Raw genomic sequence first — 21,571 nt, forward strand, 5'->3', positions numbered from 1 at the left:
GGCAGTAGAGTGTTTGTAAGGAAATGTTTTGTGGTGCAGTGGTTGTATGATGGTGAAATGTAAATGTAGAGCTGAAATGTACTCATGCACACTTCAGAATCAAACCAGGTAAGAGTAAAAAACATTCCAGCCTCAGATCTGTCCATGAAATGTTAGATGTGGACAGAATAAACTCATAACTATGAGGGAAAAAAGGTGCTGAAGATAAAGTTACTTCTATGTGTGGGTTGGACGACTCATTATCACATAAACCTGAAAAAACAAAACGCAAACCAAATGTGAATCAGTGAATGAAGACAGTAGAAATAAATCATTGCTGAGGGAAACTCTTTGTTTATTGATGAGGTCTTTCGTCTCTAACCGACATCAAAGCCGGCTGACTCTAGGTGTGGATATGAAAGAACCAGGACTGATGGAGGGTTTTACAGTGACAGCTAAATCAGATGACATCAAATTACATTCTAAAGAAGAAACAGTCAGCTTTAAGTAGAAATAAATAATACTAAGAGTTGTAGCACCACAAACACAACAAGAGTGCTGCAATGGTACAACTGCAGCAAACTATAAGGAGTTTTGCTGCTTTTCTGAGAAGATTTAATAAAAGAAAATGAACTTTATCATGTTAGAATATGAAAACAATCTTTGACTAAGGAATGTTAATTAAAGTCAGGGTGTAAGATGTCATGAAAAGAACTTCATGTATCGCGTGTCGCTGTAAAAACGTAGTGGTGTAGTTTAGCCTAAAGACTATGAGACAGTATAGTCAAGAGTCGTAGTACAGCATGTCGACAAGAACACGTCAGTTCTGTCACAGATTTGTTAGTTACAGCACCTCCTAGTGGCCATTCTTGATCATTTCTCAGTGGATCAGGTGTTCATGTCATATGACTTGATTCAGAAAGTATTCTACCTCTCAGAGAGGGAACCTGGTGTTATCTATCTGCTCCAGCGTCAGGTTTGGATTTCAGTGTCATCAGAATGTATGTTTTATTTACACACTGATGCTCCAATCCACAGCCTTCTCTTCTGATCATAATATTAGTGAGAATGTTCATTGTTTTTGGGATGCATTTGTCCACTTCAGGCAGCTGTGGTTCTGGTGGTGAGTGGATTAATACACGGTCCAAATGAAACGTCCTCAGGCGAGACGCTGAACTGATGTGTGCATTATATTAAAGTCCTACAAGTGCAGGCCTTTCATCATTGTAAATAAAACATGTTTAGAGAGAAATAACAGCAGATATAAAGTGTAGATATATGCAGCTTAGAACAAGAACCACCAGGAATGGACATTAGATGGGTGGAAATCTGGGAATCTTTGGGTTCTCAGATGTGAGGGTTTTGGGTCCAAGGACAAAATGATGCCTCAGATGATGTTAATTCCACAATCACTGGCCTAAACCCAGCTGAGATGGTTTAAGATGAGTTGAAGCACAGCGTGAAGGAAAATGAGCCAGCAGATGGTCACCATGCAGACTGCTGGAAGAACATTGTAGGTGACGAAGCTGGTTGAGAAAATGGTGAGCACACGAATCAAGATATTTGTCTTTATCTTTTCTTTATTTTTCTCACATTCCAGTGGCTACATGTCAAGAAACCAATCAAATCAATCAGTGACAGTATGTTCTTAGAGTTTAATAAAAGGAAAGCAGTAGCATCAATCCATCTACAGGACAAAAAAAAAATCAAGTTTCTAACTGGAAGGAAGACGGGAGAATAAATCAGATTTAGAGAAGTCCTCACAGAAAATGGTTTTACCAATATTTAAAGTAGAAGAAATCCACAAGTAACTATCGAGGTTAGAACAAGTGAAATAAACGCATTCTTGTCTGGATTGTTCAGTTTGTGTTTAGATGCTGCCGACATCCGAAGCAGAGAAATATGAGAATAATGACTCACATGTTGGATAATCAAGTTTTTATATCTATAATAATTCTATAGTTTATAACAAAGAAGTGGAGAGGCAGATTTCTAACACAAACATAGTAATATAGCATTCATTCTCAAGTTATCAGTCCTAATCTAGAGGTTTAGTGTATTTTTATACATTTAATGTGAGGTCCAGACTTCTCATATCTGTTAAAAAATGTCGTGATGTAGGAAAGCCAGAGAACACTCAGAAACGTGTGAATGGAAATAAGCTCTAACTATCGCTGTTGGCTGAACCGTCCAGCTGCTTCAGACAATAAAGTTTGCTTCGTCGTTCTGAAGACTCCCTGGAGAGTCTTCTAGTTCCCCTTCCCTTTCCTCTTCTTTCCTGGAATAAAGGCACAAAAAACACTCATCCACAAAAAGCACGTCTGCACATGAAAAATGTTCTATTCAAATGTGTGAGAGTCGAAAATAAAAACGCAGGTTAGACAGAACTCAGAGAGGCACGGTGGAGATAGAAGAATCTAAAGGCACTCCAAAGCAATAAAAATAACCTGATTAAAATGCTTTTAACCCAGCAGGAGGAATGGAGGTTCCATCTCGGCAGAATACACTCAGGTTTATGTTTTGAAATATTTGTCTTCAGGTTGGTGCAGCAGAGAATTCTCTAAACTTCCTGTGGACATCTACAGGTCTGAGGTTTAATCAAAAAACATCTGAGGGCAGTGAATATCCAGGACACCTTTCAGATCAATCTGACGGTTATTTTTAAGATATCTCCTCTCCTGAGCCAGCATCCGTCACCTTCAGGTCCCTGCTGCCACCACAGCAGAAAGTCTATTAGAACGCTTAGAGAACAGGGTCAGTCCACGTCACACCAGCAGATGTCTAGAAATATGAAGCTGCACCGTGTCACATGTTGGTCAGAGTTCACTTATCTGTTATTTGGGACCCATAACTGAGTTCTGTAAAAACATTTTGAGTGAATTTTAAGAATTTCATGTTTTCAGACCTGGGAATTTGTGTAATTTCACCCTTAAAAACATGTTACCGTTAGGTTTAATATCTCCATAAATTAACCTCCCACAGTCATGACATTTGAACACAGGACTGTTTCTATCAGGTCCAAATGACTGAGTAGCTCCATTAGAGTCCACATTTTTAATTAGTGACCCTTGAAAATGGAAGAAACTGCAATGTTTTGAACAACAGTGGAAACGAGGCCTCAGAAAGTCCGTCTATATGTAGATGACTGTAGACTGTATTTTTAAGAAAAGTAAAACTAAGCCTGATTTAACAGAGTTTTTATGATAGTAGCAGCAGATCAGGAGAGTGAGATGTCTTTAAAAATATGTGGTCAGACTGGTGTGAATCCCAGATAAGATAAGAATAAATGCTGGCACTGTCCGTGTCTTAATAACTACAAAGGACAAACTACTGTCATGAGAATGAGCCCAGACATTAATAGTCCTTAGGGATGAGTCCTAATACCTGGAGATCCACGAACATTTCATCTGGCACCACCATGAGGCTGACATTTGTGGAAATTAAATTAATCTCCACAAAACTCTGTATTCATTGAGTGTAGATGAATCTAAATGACTTTTGTGCCACCAGCAGGTCAAACTATTTTACTAATCCCAATAAACAGATCAATATCTACGAGATGAAATGACATTTCGTATGGACACTAATGATGGAAGGAGGATGTGTCTTACTCACATGGTTCTTAGTGATATGTCTGAACATCTATTGGATGGATTATCATGACCTTTGGGACACACATCCGTGACCTCCTCAGAGTAAACTGTACAAAGTTTATGGATGCTTTGACTTTTACCACTACCAGGTTCAAAACATCTGAATATGGCTGCTAGAGCTCCAGACGGTTTGTTCTTGAGTCTAACCTTTGGTTTTTGTCTTGGTTGTTCCAGGACAGGGTTTGGAGACTGAAATAGTTTGTAGGCATTCTGCGTTATAAAGAGCCTTCTTCAACGTCCCTGTTCTGGTCCGCGAGCCGGAGGTTGGATCACACTCTCCCCAGTTATCAAACCGGTACTTGCAGTCGGCTGGAAGAAGAGAGAAACGAGGCAGAAGATAAGTCAACACCTTCAGAGCAGCTTTCATTGTATCTTGATTGGCTGGATGAGAACTGGAACCCAGAAGGTCTTTTCTCTAGTTTGGATACACCGACTCACTCATGCGTTCTTCTTTAATTTTGTGTTTTTCTGCAGTGTAGAACAACACTGGAGACTTTCAAACTGAAACAATACAAATATGGTTCATATTTTAGATTCCTGAGTGCATTCCCTGTTTGCCTTGACGACAGTTCTGCCTGAGTTCTGCTAACATCTCAGCCATCTTCAGGAGGCCATCTCTAACATCTCAACCATCTTCAGGAGGTCATCTCTAACATCTCAGCCATCTTCAGGAGGCCATCTCTAACATCTCAACCATCTTCAGGAGGCCATCTCTAACATCTCAACCATCTTCAGGAGGTCATCTCTAACATCTCAACCAGCTTCAGGAGGTCATCTCTAACATCTCAACCAGCTTCAGGAGGTCATCTCTAACATCTCAACCAGCTTCAGGAGGCCATCTCTAACATCTCAGCCATCTTCAGGAGGTCATCTCTAACATCTCAACCATCTTCAGGAGGTCATCTCTAACATCTCAACCAGCTTCAGGAGGTCATCTCTAACATCTCAACCAGCTTCAGGAGGTCATCTCTAACATCTCAACCAGCTTCAGGAGGCCATCTCTAACATCTCAACCAGCTTCAGGAGGCCATCTCTAACATCTCAGCCATCTTCAGGAGGTCATCTCTAACATCTCAACCAGCTTCAGGAGGTCATCTCTAACATCTCAACCAGCTTCAGGAGGCCATCTCTAACATCTCAGCCATCTTCAGGAGGCCATCTCTAACATCTCAACCATCTTCAGGAGGCCATCTCTAACATCTCAACCAGCTTCAGGAGGCCATCTCTAACATCTCAACCAGCTTCAGGAGGCCATCTCTAACATCTCAACCAGCTTCAGGAGGCCATCTCTAACATCTCAACCATCTTCAGGAGGTCATCTCTAACATCTCAGCCATCTTCAGGAGGTCATCTCTAACATCTCAACCATCTTCAGGAGGCCATCTCTAACATCTCAACCATCTTCAGGAGGCCATCTCTAACATCTCAACCAGCTTCAGGAGGCCATCTCTAACATCTCAACCAGCTTCAGGAGGCCATCTCAACCAGCTTCAGGAGGCCATCTCTAACATCTCAACCAGCTTCAGGAGGTCATCTCTAACATCTCAACCATCTTCAGGAGGCCATCTCTAACATCTCAACCAGCTTCAGGAGGCCATCTCTAACATCTCAGCCAGCTTCAGGAGGCCATCTCTAACATCTCAACCATCTTCAGGAGGTCATCTCTAACATCTCAACCAGCTTCAGGAGGCCATCTCTAACATCTCAACCATCTTCAGGAGGCCATCTCTAACATCTCAACCATCTTCAGGAGGCCATCTCTAACATCTCAACCATCTTCAGGAGGCCATCTCTAACATCTCAACCAGCTTCAGGAGGTCATCTCTAACATCTCAACCATCTTCAGGAGGCCATCTCTAACATCTCAACCATCTTCAGGAGGCCATCTCTAACATCTCAACCAGCTTCAGGAGGCCATCTCTAACATCTCAACCATCTTCAGGAGGCCATCTCTAACATCTCAACCAGCTTCAGGAGGCCATCTCTAACATCTCAACCAGCTTCAGGAGGTCATCTCTAACATCTCAACCAGCTTCAGGAGGCCATCTCTAACATCTCAACCATCTTCAGGAGGCCATCTCTAACATCTCAACCAGCTTCAGGAGGCCATCTCTAACATCTCAACCAGCTTCAGGAGGCCATCTCTAACATCTCAACCAGCTTCAGGAGGCCATCTCTAACGTCTCAACCAGCTTCAGGAGGTCTTCTCTTGGAATGATACCTAAACAATTATCAAGTTCTATTATCAGAACAGAAGCAGGTGGATCCACAAAGAACTTTTTAAAGAAGTAATCCATCACTGCCAGAAACTGTACAGTTAAAGAGAAACATCAGATCATTAATACTTCAGCCTTTGAATCTTTAGATGATGTCTTTTTAGACATTTTTCCTTTGTAATGGTCAACACATATTCAAACTGATAATCGTAGTTTCACCAGAAACACACCAGCTTGTATTTAAAGCTTCATTCTCAGTGTTTTCTTTCAGAACAGGGCAAACTCCCATCATTTTAAATCTCACATCAACTCTACAGTTCACACAGAATTCCATCAGAATTTTGATCCATGAATTTGTTTCTTCCAGACTCGACTATGATTAAGTTTGACTCGTTTTTCTCCTGCAGCTAAATATTCTCACCAATCTGGATCTCCTCATTCAAACTAGACTTGATTTCAAAGAACTCATCTGACCAGTAAACTGTAGAGCTGTCATGAACTAGTTTACACTTTGCTCAGCTAGCTGGCTTTCATGTTACAGAAGATGTTTAAACACTGAAATAGGAGACATTTTAGAGCTCTGCTGGATAAATATCTGCCTACACAATGATTAGTCCACACTGAGAGACAGTTTAACCAGCTCTGTGAATCTACTGTGCCTGTTGTTCTGTCCTCTGGTGGTTGGTGATGGACTCTCTGTGTGAGGATATGGTTTCTTATTGATCACAGCTGGTTGAAGACTGAGCTTCAGATCCCACCTGGTAGACATCAGGACTGATTACCTGGAGCTCCATACCTTCCCAAGAACCAGGAGGTTTCTTCCATCAAAGTATCTTTCATGTAACCATCATCAACCCTAATCAAAGGGGAACTGTCTGTTCTGTATTTAGAAGCTGGTTCTTCTCATGCTGTCTGTGGTTCTTTAAAGTACCAAAGAGTCTTAATTTTTATTTGTATTATTTGGTTTGGATTATTTTCTCGATTAATTGATTATTCATTTGGTCTTTAAAGCAACAGAAAATAATGAGAGCCCCAAATATTAAATGTGTTCTAAAAGAAGGGGCACAGAAATGCTGTAAATTCTTCCATTTGCATTTTTTTCTTGCTAAAAATGACCCAGACACCTCTAAAGTTCTTACATCAAAACAAAAACGGGTGCGTCCCCAAACATCCATCTGGAAAATAAATCCTTAAAGAACCACTTTTTGCTAAAGTTCTTTGGATCAACATTTAGGGTACCAAAAGGAACCAGTTTTTGGTTGTCTGCAGAACCTTTGGGGGTTCTTTGATAGAACTAAAATGATTCTTCTATGGCAGCACCTTTATTTTTCTGAGTGAGGTTGTTTCCTCTGTGTTCTCTTTCAGTGTCAGCAGTTTATCTGATGAAGGTTTTGGATGATGAAGCCAAAGTTCTGCTCAATGAACCGATTGTAAATGATTTGAAATCCCCATAGTGTTCTTTCCCATATTTGAGGTGTCTGAGTTTGTATTATTCGTGCTAAAGAGCGTTAGTCGTTTTATACAGTCTGATTGTGAGGACTGACTTTCTGTCTGTAAGTTCAAATACAGTGAAGTGTTAAATATCCAGGTTTAGAAGGTTAGGATGAGGTTAGCTTTAGCCAAGCAGCGCTAATGACTGCATGAGTGTCAGTCAGTGACTCTTCGTCTGTCTGTGTGAGTGTTTTACCTCCAAAGTCCTTTTTCCAGTTGCAGGGTACTTTACATTTCATCTTCTTGGTCTGCTGGTCACATGACCCCTCTCTAAAGCCGGCTCCACAGTCCCCGTTGCTAGGGACACAGTTGCCATAGCGCCAGTCGGAGCATTCTGACCCGGAATCCGAGGGTTTGTTTTTCTCTGAGGACAGAGATAAAGATTTATGAACTTGTTGTTTCAGACATACACTGCTCTAACATGCAGTCCGATCAATGACAGTCCTGCTGGGGAACGTTTCAGTCTGATGGGACTTCATCACTGAGAGCTGAACCAGCCAATCAGACGGACTCTAACTTCTACAAGACACAAGGATGAAAGCTGCTGTCCATGTGAGCCTATTTAATCTATGAATCACTCCAGCTGTGATTCCTATGGACTGCTGATGTAATATTGAAATAAAAAACATTCAGCCTCCAGCATGTTCACGCATTTCAAGGCTGACCTTATTATCAGGATGATTCAATAACTCAGTTCCTATTTCTACCATATCCTCTTCAATGACTCCCGTAAAGTCAAGAACAGAATTAAAACTCCTTTAATGAAGAAGCTCCATTGCATCTTAAACACCTGGTAGTTCCACCTGATCCCAGCAGAGATCTTTGCTGCTCTACCAGAACAGGAGGCTTTAGCTGTCAGCTGCTGTCCTGAGGGACCAGCTCCCTGTTTGCCTTCTCTTCTTTAAGATTAAGCTGAAAACTTTCCTCTTTGATAAAGCTCATAGTTAAGGCTGGTTTATGTGACCCTGAACAATCCTTAGTTCTGCTGCTGTAGTCTCAGACTGCTGGAGGACGTCTTATAAAGCTTCTCCCTTCTACACCTCCCCTCTCTTTGTTCTCCATGTTTTTATTTGAATGTCTTTAACTTTGGGGCTTTTCTCTGGTAGTTTGAGCTCTTTCCTCTCCATCTGTTACACTTACTGGCATCACCAACCTGTCTTTAGAACAGCGTTATTTTTAAACTGACATCTAAGTAAGGAAAAGACGGTTTTACCTTGATGACATGTAACTTACTTAGTAATGCATGTTAAAGTAAGAAACGACAAAATAAACATAATCCAGCTACCAACCTGTCTGGTGTTTATGGTCTTATTGCTTGTTTATTTAATTTAACCTTTATTTAACCAGATAGAAGACCCCACTGAGATAGTACCTGGCCAAGAGAGGCAGCGGCAAACGACAAAGTAAACAAAAAACAGACAAATAACAACAAACAATAAAATATTAAATACAGAAAGTACAGGAGTTATTTTTACAGTAGCAATTTAAGAACACAGGCACTGTTAGAAGGCTTTCTGTCATCAATATCTTTAGATAGCGCGGAAGGCTTAAAATGAAACAGTTCAGTTCAGATTGTAGGATATTCCAACCTGAGGGGACAGAGGAACTGAAAGCTTTCTTCCTGCTTGTTGTCTCTAGGTTTCATCCTATTAAATCCAGTTATTTTCCTCTCATTGTTGTTTTGTGTTGCTCAAATACAATCTCTGGGTTTGTCTTTACTTCTCTCCTCTGGTGTTCCCCAGGGCTCTGTTCTGGGTCCCATCCTCTTCATCTATCTGCTCCCCCCTGACTATTTATTCCATAAATATTACATTCAGGTTCACCGCTATGCAGATGACACTCAGCTCTACCTTTATACCAAATCTACCTACCTGTGTGACTGCCTGGTTCTCCTCCAACTTCCTCAAACTCAACAGTGATAAAACTGAGGTTCTCCTCATTGACTCTAAATCAGTTCTGACTAAAGCTAACAGTTTCTCTGTTGACATCTCCTCCATGTCCCCTCAGGTCCAGACTCTGGATGTCATCTTTATTCCACATCCACATCAGTAACATCCCTCAGTCTGCATTATTTCTATCTCCATAACATCCACCTCCTCCTCATCACCCTGTACACTTCCACTCCTCTCATAATTTTTATTTTGAAAAGTGATAAATTTTCTTCTTTTAAATTTTGTTTTTTAATTTTTAGGTTTTATATTGTTGATGTGTTTTAACTTTGTTTACTTTGTACGGTGTCCTTGGATGTTCTGAAAGTCATCAATAAATAAAATATATTTGTATTTTTCTTATTATTATTACTGTTATACTGGAAGGTTTTGACCCGATGTAAAATCTACTGAGATGAATTATTTTGCAAACTGGTGCCATATTAATTAATAAAATTGAAAGAAATGTCACAAACTTTTAAATGACTGCATGAGATTAAAAAATGTGATTTAAAAAGTGATTTTGTTGAATTGATGAATAATCAATAAACAACGCATTGATAATTCTTATTGGCACTTAAATGTACGTACAGTGGAGAAAACAAGACTATGGTCACATTATATTTTATTATACTTTACTGATATTCTGCTGTGGTAATATTATAATTATTGCATATGATTATTTGTAATTGTTGTTTTTCCAGTTATCATAAACTGTTAAACCTGGAGGTTCAGTAACACAAAGAATCACATTTTGTTCAGTTGGGGTAAAACATTTAGATAACAAGAAGACAAATAAGGATGTAGAGAAGGATCAGCAGTGAGTCGAGCTCAGGTTCGTACCTTTCTTGTTTTTCCCTCCAGCTACAGTCTGGACGCTGATGACGGCGACCAGCAGCAGCAGCAGCAGCATCTCGGCCTTCATCCTGCAGAAACACACAAAGGTTCACATCGCAGCTGGTGAAGCATTAAGAGCTGACCTGCAGCCGGAGGTTATTCCATGTGGATCATTATCTGCTGCTCATAAAAACCCGACTGGGGACCAACGGAGCCTCTGAAACTCACTCTGTGTGGATGCAACTTTTACAGATCTGTAAATAAATCCTGTCTGGACGGCAGCTGAACAGCCAGCCTCATCTGGTCCAGGATCTGTCTGACAATCAGTGCAGCCATCACTGGATGTTTTAGAAGACGCTGATCTTATTTTCTTTCGTGTTGTTCTTCTTGTCAGTGGATTAACAGTTGAACAGGTTGAGCTGATCAGTGCAGCGTTTGTTGTTCAGCGTTAGCCTCCAGTCATACAGGCTCACTTTAAAGGATGAACATATCAGACATGCTGTCAGCTGCATTCTGGTCACAAGTTCAAAGAGTTCTCATTTTTAGATCTCCAAAGCTACTAGAAGTTCATTTAGAGTTTCAGACCGCTTAGACTCCTTCTAACACTGTTTGCTGGCCTGATATTACTATAAACTACATTCAGACAGAAACTACAAGCAGAAGAAATGCAGTATTCAAAAGTAAACCACTACATTTAAATATAAAACAGGGATTTCCACGGTTTTAGACCCTCAGATGAGCCACAGAAAGTGCAGTGAGCAGCAATAAACAGACAGAGCTGGAATCTAGGTCACTCCTGTTGGCTTCTGGTTGTTGTGAAGCTTTATGTCTTTCTGAACACCACATTTAGAGACCAGTAGAATGACAAACTCAACCCATGAATCTGTGACTGGGAGCCATCCAGACATCATTAACAGTCATTAGCTTTAGGATCCTGATCCACTGAATCACCCACAGACCTCAGAGACAGAGTGATCTAATAATAAGGACAATAATCGGCTTTATTCTGAGGAGGAATCAAACGGTTTGGAGACTATTCAACCCTCTGAACCCATAAAACCTGCCAGCAGGTTTAAAATGTGTGTTTTATTAGAGCAAATCTAAAGATCTGCAACTTCAGGGCAGTCTGTGGATGAGATATGGCTCCAAAATAAGCAAAAACTGTGATTATTTGTGTAAATAACCTCCATCTGTAACAGAACATTTGGAGCCCACATCTTTTCCCCAATCATGACAACACTAAAAAAAACGTACGTGTTGATTCCAGGGTCTTTTGATTGTGGTATCATAAATAATAAAAGAAATGCAGTATCTTTTTTAGCGTTTCTAACCGTATCATTCTGCAGTAAACTTTCTGAGTTCTCTGCTTCCATCCATGGTTCTGTTTCCACAGAGGTGCAGATTTTATATTGCAGAGAAAAATTAGAAACGGTTCAAAAGGTGAAATAAAGCAGGAACGTAAATGATCAGTATTTTAAGATGTAAAAGCAGCAGCATAATATTTGATGTTTCTGCTGTTTCCACATCATGCATGTACCTACTGGTCATCTGTGTTCATAAACCCGTCTGACATCATCCAGACTCAGAACTCAAATAAACTCATGCAGACTGTCAGAGTACTGCTGTTTTTTCTTCTGCTCTAACAACCTGTCCAGGGACCGGAGCTGGAAAGCATCGGAGCAGATTCTCCCTGAGGAAAACCTCGGAGCTTCTCCAGGATCAGCTGGAGGAGCAGCAAGGGGAATCAAACGTTTTAGAGCAAAAAAACTTCAATCTTCATCAGGATTCCAGCTTTAAACAGATGCTGATTACTGCTGATAAAACTTCTGCTACTCTTTCTGTATCTGCATTAATATCACTATTTAATGACTAAAGCCCTGCTTAGATAAAACAAATCAGCCTGAACCTTCTCCAGCCTTCTGGATCTATGGAGCTCCTGATGAAGGTCGGAGGGCATCACTGCTGAGTTTAGATGGACGACCTGAGAACCGATCAGGTTGGAGGTTCAAAATGCTCCTCATTGTCCTCTCAGAAGAAGAAACAACTCAACTAATTAGGTAAAAATACAGAAAAAGCAAGATATGAATTGTTAGAAGAATTACACTTATATTAGAATGATTCTACTTCTGTTGATTTGAGGTTATCATTGAGTGACTGAGGAAATGAGGACTACTATCAGCATTCTAAGTTGTGACCTGCATGTTCTCTGAAGTAACAACTAAAGAACAAAGCTGACTTGTTCCTATAGTGAGCTGACTCGCTCCTATGATAAGATCATGCAAATAACACATGTTCTGTCTTTGTACTGCTCTGATATCTTATGACTGACGCATGATGACTCCTCTGTACCGTACGATTGTGTGAGAAGGAAATAAAAGGACAAGGAGAGAGGGGCAGGTTCTCCAGAGTTTGTGAGGCTGCAGTGATGCATACTGCAGAGCTGGAGTCTCAACTCTCTCCTTGTGCGCAAGTAAAAGACCGGAGCTCGTGAGTGCTGTCCTTTCTTCCTGTGCTGTTTGTGTATTCTTCAGGTTTGAACCTAACATGAATAAAGATCACAAAGTTAACTGTGTAGCTTAGAGACAGAGCTGTCTTCATCTGTCACTGAAGGAAAACAGGAGTTATACTTTTAGATTTCATCCCATCCACACCAGCGCTCCAACGGTTTACAAGTTACATTTTGAGTCTTGTTTTTGTTGTTTGTCTTTTGTTTGTCTAACGTTTCTTGTTTGTCCCATGTTTTTGTCTTTTTTTGTCGTTTTGTGTTTCCTTTTTGTGTTGCTTGTGTTTTTTCTCATTTTTTCGTTTTGTGTTTTGCATTATTTGTTGTTTTGTGTAATATTTTTGTCTCATTTGTGTTGTTTGTTTTTTGGTCATTTTGTCTCGTTTGTGTCATTTGTGTAATTTTTTTGTCTTGTTTTTCTCCATTTCTTGTCTCTTTGTAACTTTTTTGTCTAATTTTTTGTTTTGTTTCATGTTGTCTCGTTTTTGTCATTTTGTGTCTAATTTTTGTAATATTTTGTTTCGTTTTTGTTGTTTCCTGAGCCCAACTCAAACCCAAACCCTAACATTAACATAAAGCACACTAACCCTGTTTATTGCTGAACCTAGCAGCCAGAATAGGAGCTGGATGAATCTCTAGATGCTGAGGAAAGGTGCCTCACTGCTTCTTCTCTCGTCTCCTTCCGCTCAGGATGCATTGGACGGTCCTTCACAAACAGGAAGCAGATGATACCACCCACGATCCTTTGCAGCAGCAACATTCAAACTGATGCACCGTTCAGAAGCACATACTGCAGTCATTTGAACATTTACCAGATATCAGCATCATTGGGATGGTCCTAGCATCATCCTGACCAGAGCTACAGTCAGTTCCTGTAATCCACCCTGAACTGGTCCACAGAATAGTTCCAGATGTAATCATGAGGCTTCTTATTGGATATTAGTCCAGCAAAAGCTCTTAAACAGCGTTCAGTAACAGCAGCTGCTGTGGTGGATAAGATTGTTAGAAAGGAAATGCTAGGAGCTCATCAGGGAGGAGTTTCTGGAGAATCAGAGCTTCTGTTCATTCTGTGACTGATACCGACTAAAACTTCAGCTTCGACTCCGACACGGTGGAAAAACTGATAAGAAGAAACTATTCAACCTTTTAAACGCCGTAAAATGACAGAAGGGATGTTCCTTTCCTTTAGCTATCTCCAGCCTCCTCCTCATTCACAGCCTGCATTTAAACTTCTCCACTGGATCTAAATCATTCACAGCTCCTCCAACATATCACACCTGGCAGACTGCTGTTCATCTACAGATTCATTCCAATATTCTGCTGCTTCTATTCACAGTCCTCAGTAATCAGGTTCCTCCATCCCTGTCACACCGTCCTATCCTCAGAAACACCATCCTCTGCCCTCCATGCTTTAAACACCAGTCAGCCGACTCAGATTCACTCTGATTTTAACTCTCTCTTTAACTATGTGGGATTTACTTCTACTCTGAGGTGTTCTTAGGTTTTTGTAGGAAATAAAATCTGTTATTAAAATGAATCTGAGTTTTCTGAGCCCACACAGAGAAGTCTTTTCACAATGTATCGCTGCAGGATAATGAAAGATTTTTAACAATCAATGCAGGAAAATGAGGGAAACTTTGAAAGAACAGCTGCTGAGCTCCTCACAGAGGAAACCCAGATGGACATGAAGACCTGCATCCTGAGGGACTTCTGGACATTTAGACGGTGAGGAGGTGAGAAGATGAGGAGGAGAGGAACCAGGTGTTTGGTGCTAAAAGTTGACAGAAAGGAACCTGCACCAGCTGCTTTGAAGCCTTAACTCAAAGCTGTGAGGAAACCTTCATCCTGACAGTCAGAAAGCTCAGAATCAACCTGCTTTCTGTAAAAACGCCACCGGCCACCATTAGAGAGCATCACTCCTCAACAGTGGTCTGATGGTACAGAGCAGGTATCAGGCTAACGGCTAACAGAGAGCTGCTAAAGGATGGAGACGTGATAGGACATTTTATGGGATGCATTTGATCATTTCAAAAGGCCAGTCTAACAGAATACAGCTGCTGGCTGTGAACACATCTGGAACGACTGAAGGCTGGACGTGGATGTTCTGATGGAGGTAGAGATAAGCTACCAGTCAGAAGGTTAGATGTGACCTCATTGAAGATATTTTTCAATAAGGAAATTATTCTAGGTGTAAATGTTTAATGGAATACCTCCATAGGGGTACAGAGGAACATTTCCAGCAACCATCACTCCTGTGTTCTAATGCTACATTGTGTTAGATAATGGCTCCACCTTAGGGGTAGAATAAGTCAGGCGGTCCAAAACCCAGCATTTATTTAGCGCTGACAAAGATAAAAAAAAAGGGGGGGGGGGGTTGGTTGGCAATTCTTCTGCAACCTTTGACTAATCGCACTTGAAGCACTTTTTGCACTTACTACAGGTTTTTCCTTATGTCTGAATTCTTGCTTGTGTTGTACGTCGCTTTGGACAAAAGCGTCTGATAAATGAAATTGTAGAATTGTAATGGTGCTGAAAGGTTCATTGATGGTTAGAAAACCCTTGTTTTCATGTTCATGTTAGCACATGGATAAAAGTGGGAGTTTATCTGGCTGAACCCAGACTTTAGACTGCTTTAAGCCAACCTTATTAATGTATTCGTGAACTTACGGAAAAACGAGTGTAGCGACCGATTAAAAAGCAGCTCAGATCTGGTTTATAGAGGATTCTCATATGTGGTCATTTATTTAGTTTGAATATCTTCTGCATTTCACACACTTGGTCTTCAATATCCCAGTTAATCACAAGACCAGATACTAGACCAGACATTAAACCAGCCCAGATATTAAACCAGACCAGACGTTAAACCAGACCAGATATTAGACCAGACCAGACATTAGACCAGACCAGACATTAAACCAGCCCAGATATTAGACCAGCCCAGACATTAAACCAGCCCAGACATTAAACCAGCCCAGACATTAAACCAGCCCAGATATTAGACCAGCCCAGATATTAGACCAGACCAGACATTAAACCAGACCAGATATTAGACCAGCCCAGATATTAGACCAGACCAGATATTAAACCAGACCAGATATTAAACCAGACCAGATATTAAACCAGACCAGACATTGAACCAGCCCAGATATTAGACCAGCCCAGATATTAAACCAGACCAGACATTAAACCAGCCCAGATATTAGACCAGCCCAGATATTAAACCAGACCAGACATTAAACCAGCCCAGATATTAGACCAGACCAGACATTAAACCAGACCAGATATTAGACCAGATACTAAACCAGACCTTAGCACATTATCCTGTCTGGTTAAAATACGTGGATTTTTTAGTGACGGGGATAAAACCAGCTGCTTATTTCTATAGAACTTCCTGCATTTGAGCATTCAAGTGCAGAGATCATCCCAAAAGCAGCGCTGCTCATGTCCTCCTGATGGATAACCTGCTGATTTATTCAGTGTTAATCTGTTATCAGGAACACTTCAAGGTAATTGTTCTGAAATCTAATGTGGAACGGAAAAGTAACAGCTGATACCAGTCATTTAGGGAAATCCAAAAGGTAAGGAAATATATGAAATCTGTCAGTGTCTGAAGCAGACAGAAGGAAAGGAAAACCTGGTGAACAAACAGTCTAAACTCCCTGGAGTGATCTTCTCTCTGCTCTGATTCTCTCTGTCAGAGCCCAGAGGTCCATCTGCCATAAGACAGACAGAAAAACAGAGCAGCAGCGTAGTAAGATCAGTCCTAAAAGCAGTAAAATCAGTCCTAAAGCACATTCTGGGACATTAAAGCAGACCAGGGAGGGTTTCTGTGGGGTTTTGGTGGTAGGAGATGTTATTTCCAGTGGAATGAGTGAACAAATGCTTTCCTTCTCCTTCACTGACTGGAGTGTTTTATTGATGGACGTGTTCCTCCATGACCAAGATTACATTAGGATGTAGCCAATGGCATTTAATATTCCTTTATTCTGTCATCTCAGAGTCAGTTCATCCTTCAGCTTTAATGTGACCCCAGACGACCCATTAGGACCCAAAGCGATGTAAGAAAGATCCAATAAATCTAGAGACTGGATTGGATCAGAAACCAGCTGCTTGAAGTCAGAGATTGTTACAGCTTTAAGTGCTGCTGAGACCATTTAGAGACACTAAACCATCTTCTGACTGCACTCAGGTATCTACCAGTCCATCAGGTGACTGCAGCTCATAGACCAAGCAGGATGGAGATTTTACCTGAACAGACTCACTGCTGACGACCGGACCACGAAACAAGCCCAACACACCCAGGATATCTTTTAATGATCAAACCTTTAGGTCATCCACATGTTTCTGACTCTCGATATTTACATAAAGGGGTCAGTGTTGGCATCAAAATGACCACAGTATTCTAACAACAAGGACAAACTGTATTAGGGAATAAATATACTGAATATATCCCTTTGCTCCTCACAAGTCATGTCCTTTTCTGCATCATATAATAATAATCTGATCCTTTACAACCCCACAGTGTTTGGAAAAACGTTCCATCCTCCTGGTATAATATCCTGATTTTCCTAACTGGAATTTTGAATGGATGCTGGATTTATTGTTTGGGAATCAAGAGACAGGAGGACCTGACTGGATCTACAAGCAGCCAGAAAAGACTCTTCAATGTTAACGCCTGTAATAAATAAATAGGTTTATTAATATCAGTCCCCGTCATTAGTGCATAATCTGACTGTTATCAGTGTTATTCTATTAAATGTGTGCTTTAGATGTGAATTATTCTGGTGTCTCAGTCAGTTTGAGCTTCATTCCAACAGTCTTAAAGGAATGAGTAAAGAACAAATAAAAGCATCATTCAGACCAGTGAGCAGGCTTACTGCAGATCTTCTGTTAACAAGTAGAAGGCTTTAGTGCTTTATCAGTCTGTGTTTTAGGATTACATCTCAGTACAATAAGATGGCTCTCAAATCACTTTCTGTTAACAGGAGAAAATAAAGCCAGAAACATGGGAGTTCTTCCACTGAGGATCTTACTTCATCTCATCTAGTCTTGGCACAGAAGCAAACTCAAAAATCTCCCACCGTCCCAAGAGAAGTATGAGTTTCTGTTATCTGGAACATCTTCTGCTCCACAGCTGGTTAAATGAGCAGCTCCACCATGAACCACAATCAGAGCAGAATAAAAACAGATTTACACCTGGAGGTACCTCACTGACCCCTGACCCTGCTTCATAGCACAAATATGTAAAGGAAAACCCTTTAGATGACATCTATGGGACTAAAACTGGATCAGTCTGCATGACAGGTGAAATCTGAACTACAGATCCACATCACAACCTAGAAGACCAACCATCGGTGTGTGGACCGCTGCTGTGAAGACTCAGGTCTACTGTTTGGTCATCAGTCAGCTTCTTGGCGTTTTAAAAGCAGATATAACAAATGAAGGCAGCAACCTGTCAATCACCAGCCAGCCCTGCCCTAAATCATATCCTCTTATCTGTTTTAACCTAAATACCACCATAATTTACTCAATGAGAGTCCTTCTGTATTAAAGTAGACTAAACTAGCTGTTGAGACCATAAAGTCATCAGCAAAATGTTTACTTCAGTTAGAACAGTCATTATCTGATAGACTTTAATCCAACCAGAGGAGTCGCCCCCTCCTGGCTGCTAGAAAGAATGCAGGTTTAAGAAACGTCCACATTAAATTCTGAAAAGTGAAGCAGACCCAGAACTTTTGAATTTATAATTAATGTTCAGTCTACAATTACAGCCCAAAACCTAAAGAATCCTTTTCCACTCATTTACTCTAGTTTTCCAGTGGCTGAGGTACTAAAATATTGTTAGTTTTAGGAAAATATTACACTTTGGTTGACATTTTATGCCTAAAATGACTTCTGTGTTTAGTGGTAAAATTTGACCTTTTCAAACCATCTTGAGTCAGTAAAGCAATGAAATGGATGTAAAAACAGCAATTACAAAGAATTCATGAAACATCACCATCTAATATAATGTGGCAGGATGGATTTCCCTGAAAACTGAGTGCAGTTTAGTTCTACAGGAACAGAATTTTCAGGAGACAAAGTTCAGCAACATACTTCTAAGACCACTAAAATGACCTCTTTACCAGTGGTGAAGTACAGCAAAGTATTCAGTCAGGTGTGTTTATGGTTGACTTTTAGCGTTTCTGCAGGAGGAACTGAGGTTTGAACCTGGAGCTCTGATTTATTAGCAGCCAGTTCAACCATCTGACATTTTAAAAATGCTTGCAGTTTTACAGCTGGGCTCAAAAACTGGAACAGAACAGGAAGACTAGGGGGCCGTTTACACGAGGACGCTTGCAGGTAAAAACGTCAAAATACTTCAACAAAACACCCTATCGTTTATACGAGGACGGCGTTTTGGGGGCTTAAAAACGCAAAAATTTGAAACCGGCCTCCAGAGTGGAAAAGTAGAAAACGCTCCGCCGTTACGTTTCCGTCTAAACAGCAAAACGCAAAACTTTACTGAGATCTGACCACGTCACGTACGTGATTACGTCACATACGTGCGCCGGTGCTTTGGTTTGCCGGCCGGTACAAGGACGTAAACAAAGATGTGTGATTATTTCCATCCTTCGTACCTTCAAGCAGCTCTGGCAGCTCTATGTACACTACAGGAGTCGTACCAACAAACGTACAGAATCTGTACAGATTCCATTCATGAACATTTACCGCGGCGGAGATCCGAAAAGGGAGATAGTACGCATGCGCGTAGACATGGCAGAGTTTTATCACAGCGCCACCCAGCTGCCTGGCATGCATATCCAATCGAATTCCACACACTATAGAGTCACCGTATATACGCAGATTTCCTTCAAAACCGCTCGTCTAAACGTGAAATGACAAGACGCCACTTTTGCGTTTTCTGTTAAGATGGTCCTCGTGTAAACGACCCCTAGAACTGCATGGCTACTAAAAAAACAAAAAAACAAACAAAAAAAACAACTATTCACGCCTAAAAGCCGACCACAACCACAGAGCTGCAGAAGAAACAGAACTCATACAATCAGCAGCACCAAAGACAAACTGTTCCTCTGAGAAAACCACAGAATTATTTTACTGACCAAAAGCAGCTTTTAACTCCAGAAACACTCACCACACGTCGTCTCCTAACAACCAGACTGCTGTAAACCCTGAGTAAACAGACCACACACCAACAGCACCTGTCTTCATTCACAAAATTATCACCAGTCTGCTACACCAGTTTAAACTGGTTCTACTCAGGTGTGGATGAGCCTCTGTTTGTTACAGCTGGGCTCTAAACCTGTAGCCAAGCAGAGAAACTAATGGATTTATTTGAACCAAATCAACCCAAACTGAAGCCACAAAGCAGCTCCTGTCAGAGAGCTGGATGGAGAATGAGGGAGGTTTAATCAGCTGAGCCTCTGGATCCCAGGTGTGGATCAATCAGCTGATGACCCTCCCTCAGCTCTGCACACCTGGTGGACAGGTGGAGGGTGGTCAGGTTCCTCTAGATCCTCCTCCTCTATGAAGATGCATCTTCATCTTCACTCCTCGTTACGTCCACAGAGTTTAAGTCCTGCTGGATGCTAAATGTTCTGACTGTTCTTCACAGAGCTGGAGCACCAGGATTACAACAAAATGTGACTTTAATTTAAACTTCTGCAGAGCTGGCATTAAGTAGACACACACACACACACACACACACACACACACACACACACACACACACACACACACACACACACACACACACACACACACACACACACACACACACACACAGACAGAGAAGAGCTTTCCTTGCAGTATTTTACAGCAGAGATGAGGGGAAAGTGCAGGAAATGGGACAATTACATGAAGACTAATAAAAGCAGCAGGCTGAGATAAGGACTAAAGGAAGCAGAAGGAAGAGAGGAGCTCTGGAGAAACGTGGAATTATTATTTATGTTCTACATGTAGGATCACAGAAAACTCCTTCCTGACCAGAGACTGAATCCAAACCACTTTCTGTAGGATTTAATGAGGAAATTTGTATTTAAATCTACAACCAACAGTTATCTGTCTTTAGCTGATTATCCACAATCAGACATTATTAATAAACTGGTGTTGGTTTGTTCATTTCAGGAACAGTTTTTATCCACGAAATAAACCCAACAGAGCAGAATGAACCAATGAAGCGTCTGATGGAGTTTATTTAAAGTATTTAGAGCAGAATAAAACAAAAAGGAAGTTATTCAAACAATAGAGCTACAGAATAAATCTCCCTGTAAAGGATGAAACACAGAGAACACTTACATGTTCACCGCTCAGTTTATACCATTTAGAGTAGAATAAAAGATAAAAGATGAGCTCAAATATCACATGTTTAATGGAAGTATTTACACCTACGGGATAAAAGATAAAGGACGAGCTAAACTTACTTGTTCAGCGGTCGTTGGAGAGTTGAGGGAAACTTGTGTCTCTTGTTGCTTCTGTCTCCTCTGCTCCTCCCCAACCCCAGCTTTGTCTCCAAACCAGTTCATTCTGGTTGCATTAGCCCCATTCACCCCACGCCCTCAAACACACCGACACACACACACTGAACACACACACCAGCCATCAAACACACCGACACACACACACTGAACACACACACCAGCCCTCAAACACACAGACACACACACACTGAACACACACACCAGCCCTCAAACACACAGACACACACACACTGAACACACACACCAGCCCTCAAACACACAGACACACACACACTGAACACACACACCAGCCCTCAAACACACAGACATGCACACACTAAACACACACACACTGAACACACACACCAGCCCTCAAACACACCGACACACACACACACACATTCCCAGTTAGGCCTGACTGCATGAAGGTGTCCATGAAGCTGTGAACACCAGGGGCCTCATTTATAAAGCTTGCGTACGCACAAAACAGGGCTAGAAAGTTACG

General features: G+C 41.1%; 1 protein-coding gene and 1 long non-coding RNA gene across 12 annotated transcripts; one reads left to right on the forward strand and one right to left on the reverse strand.

Moving 5' to 3' along the window:
- Positions 1–1,541: 1,541 nt before the first annotated feature.
- mdka (midkine a) lies at positions 1,542–21,171 on the reverse strand. Its single transcript, XM_022203979.2, has 5 exons — positions 21,031–21,171; positions 10,111–10,193; positions 7,536–7,703; positions 3,780–3,941; positions 1,542–2,257 (listed from the first exon to the last, which is right to left on the reverse strand). Exons 2-5 carry the CDS (start codon positions 10,190–10,192, stop codon positions 2,229–2,231), a joined length of 441 nt encoding a protein of 146 aa, XP_022059671.1. The 5' UTR covers position 10,193; positions 21,031–21,171; the 3' UTR covers positions 1,542–2,228.
- Positions 3,923–6,111, forward strand: LOC127532178 (uncharacterized). 11 transcript variants are annotated; one of them, XR_007939550.1, is made up of 7 exons: positions 3,923–4,434; positions 4,499–4,594; positions 4,659–4,722; positions 4,883–4,946; positions 5,130–5,449; positions 5,482–5,641; positions 5,674–6,111. It is a non-coding gene; the product is annotated as an uncharacterized LOC127532178 (long non-coding RNA). The 11 variants fall into 11 exon arrangements; XR_007939553.1 differs by lacking the exons at positions 4,659–4,722; positions 4,883–4,946 and having other exon boundaries at positions 4,531–4,594; XR_007939546.1 differs by lacking the exons at positions 4,499–4,594; positions 4,659–4,722 and having other exon boundaries at positions 4,851–4,946; positions 5,194–5,449.
- Positions 21,172–21,571: the final 400 nt, after the last annotated feature.

The sequence above is a fragment of the Acanthochromis polyacanthus genome, chromosome 22 (genome assembly GCF_021347895.1).
Source record: "Acanthochromis polyacanthus isolate Apoly-LR-REF ecotype Palm Island chromosome 22, KAUST_Apoly_ChrSc, whole genome shotgun sequence".
NCBI classification, from domain to species: Eukaryota; Metazoa; Chordata; class Actinopteri; family Pomacentridae; genus Acanthochromis; species Acanthochromis polyacanthus.

Excerpts from the sequence above, each read along its gene's own strand:
- mdka (XM_022203979.2), bottom strand. The coding sequence starts at position 10,192 with ATGAAGGCCGAGATGCTGCTGCTGCTGCTGCTGGTCGCCGTCATCAGC. Across the intron at positions 7,704-10,110 it reads TGGAGGGAAAAACAAGAAAG|AGAAAAACAAACCCTCGGAT; the intron begins GTACGAACCTGA and ends CTCTGTCCTCAG. Across the intron at positions 3,942-7,535 it reads CTGGAAAAAGGACTTTGGAG|CCGACTGCAAGTACCGGTTT; the intron begins GTAAAACACTCA and ends CTCTTCTTCCAG.